Genomic DNA, 2,000 nt, shown 5'->3' on the forward strand with positions numbered 1-2,000 from the left:
TCATCCTCTGTCATCCCCTTCTCCTCCCAACTTCAGTATTTCCCAGCATCCAGGTCTTTTCCAATGAGAATGGCCATTATTAAAACATCTACAAATAACAAATGCTGAAAAGGGTCTGGAGAAAAGGGAACCCTCCTACACTGTTAGTGGAAATATAAATTGGTACAGGCACTATGGAGAACAGTATGGAGGTTCCTTAAAAATAAAAATAAAGTTACCATATGATCCAGCAATCCCACTCCTGGGCATATATCCAGATAAAACTATCATTTCAAAAGATGCATGCATCCCTGTGTTCATAGCAGCACTATTTACAATAGCCAAGATATCAACCTAAATGTCCATTGACAGAAGATTTGGTATATGTGTGTGTGTGTGTGTGTGTGTATACATATATATAGATATAGATATAATGAAATATTACTCAGCCATAAAAAGAATGAAATAATGCCATTTGCAGCTACAAGGATAGACCTAGAGATCAGTATATTAAGTGAAGTTAGAAAGAGAAGGACAAATACCATATGATATCACTTATATATGGAATCTAAAATATGACACAAATGAACCTATCTATGAAACAGAAAAAGACTCACAGACATAGAGAAGAGGCTTGTGGTTGCCACAGTGGGGAGTGGGGAGGGGAGGGCTAAATTGGGAATTTGGGTTTAGCAGATGCAAACTGGTGTATATAGAATGGATAAACAACAAGGTCCTACTATATAGCACAGGGAACTATATCCAGTATCCTGTAATAGGTGCCCGGAAACCATCCCAAGAGCAGCTGCGTGAGGCCGGGCCAAGAGGGAGGCCTTGACTTAGGTTTGACACACTCGCCCTGAGTGTCCTTGTCACCTGGGTTTGTTTAGATGGCTCCCGCAAAGAAGGAGGGTGAGAAGAAGAAGGGCTGGTCTGCCATCAGTGAGGTAGTGGCCAGAGAATACACTATCAACATTCACAAGCGCCTCCGTGAAGTGGGTTTTAAGAAGCATGCCCCTAGGGCACTCAAAGAAATCTGGAAATTTGCCATGAAGGAGATGGGAACTCCAGATGTGCACATGGACACCAGACTCAACAAAGCCGTCTGGGCCAAAGGAATAAGGAACGTTGCATACCGGATCCATGTGCGGTGGTCCAGAAAATATAATGAAGACAAAGACTCGCCAAACAAGCTCTACATGTTGGTTATCTACATGCCTGTCACCACCTTCAAAGATCTACAGACATTCAGTGTGGATGAGAACTAACTGCTGATTGACCAATAAAGTTATTGAACTGCAAAAAAAATTCCTGTAATAAACCACCATGGAAAAGAATATATACATATATATTATATACATTACATATATAACTGAATCCCTTTGCTATACACCAGAAACTAATACCACATTGTAAATCAACTATATTTCAATAAAAAAGAAAGAAGCTGAACACATGCCTTATACCTTATACCTCTTGTAAATACTAACTCAAAATGGATGAAAAAACTTCTATGTAAACCTGAAAGCATAAAACACCTAGAAGAAATCTCCTTGACATGGGTCTTGGTAATGGTTTTTTGGATATGACACATAAAGCATTAACAACAAAATAAAAAGATAAGCAAGTGGGACTACCTCAAATTAAAAAGCCTCTTCACAGCAAAAGAAGCCATCAATAAAATGAAAAGAAAACTTATGGGATGAGAAAAATATTTGCAAATCATACATATGATGAGAGGTTGACATATAAAATATTAAAGAACTCACACAACTCAATGGCAGAAAAACAAATAGCCCTATTCAAAAATGGGCAAAGGACTGTGATAGACACTATTCCAAAAAAGATATATGAGAGGCCAATGGATATGTGGAAAGATTCTCAACATCACTAATCATTAAGGAAATGCAAATTAAAATCAAATTAAAAATTCACAGTTGTTAGAATGGCCATCATCAAAAAAAGATGCTGGTGTGGATGTGGCAAAAAGAGAATTCTTGTGCACAGCTTGTGGGATTGTA

At 38.1% G+C, this 2,000-nt stretch overlaps 1 protein-coding gene across 1 annotated transcript; it reads left to right on the top strand.

Annotated features, from left to right (window-relative positions):
* Positions 1–869: 869 nt before the first annotated feature.
* On the top strand, positions 870–1,247 carry LOC122690197 (60S ribosomal protein L31-like). Its single transcript, XM_043897224.1, has one exon. The coding sequence runs from the start codon at positions 870–872 to the stop codon at positions 1,245–1,247; it is 378 nt and encodes a 125-aa protein (XP_043753159.1).
* The last annotated feature ends 753 nt before the right edge of the window (positions 1,248–2,000 follow it).

The sequence above is a fragment of the Cervus elaphus genome, chromosome X (genome assembly GCF_910594005.1).
Source record: "Cervus elaphus chromosome X, mCerEla1.1, whole genome shotgun sequence".
NCBI lineage: Eukaryota > Metazoa > Chordata > Mammalia > Artiodactyla > Cervidae > Cervus > Cervus elaphus.

Bases quoted from the DNA above. Each gene is read 5' to 3' on its own strand.
- LOC122690197 (XM_043897224.1), top strand. From the start codon at position 870: ATGGCTCCCGCAAAGAAGGAGGGTGAGAAGAAGAAGGGCTGGTCTGCC.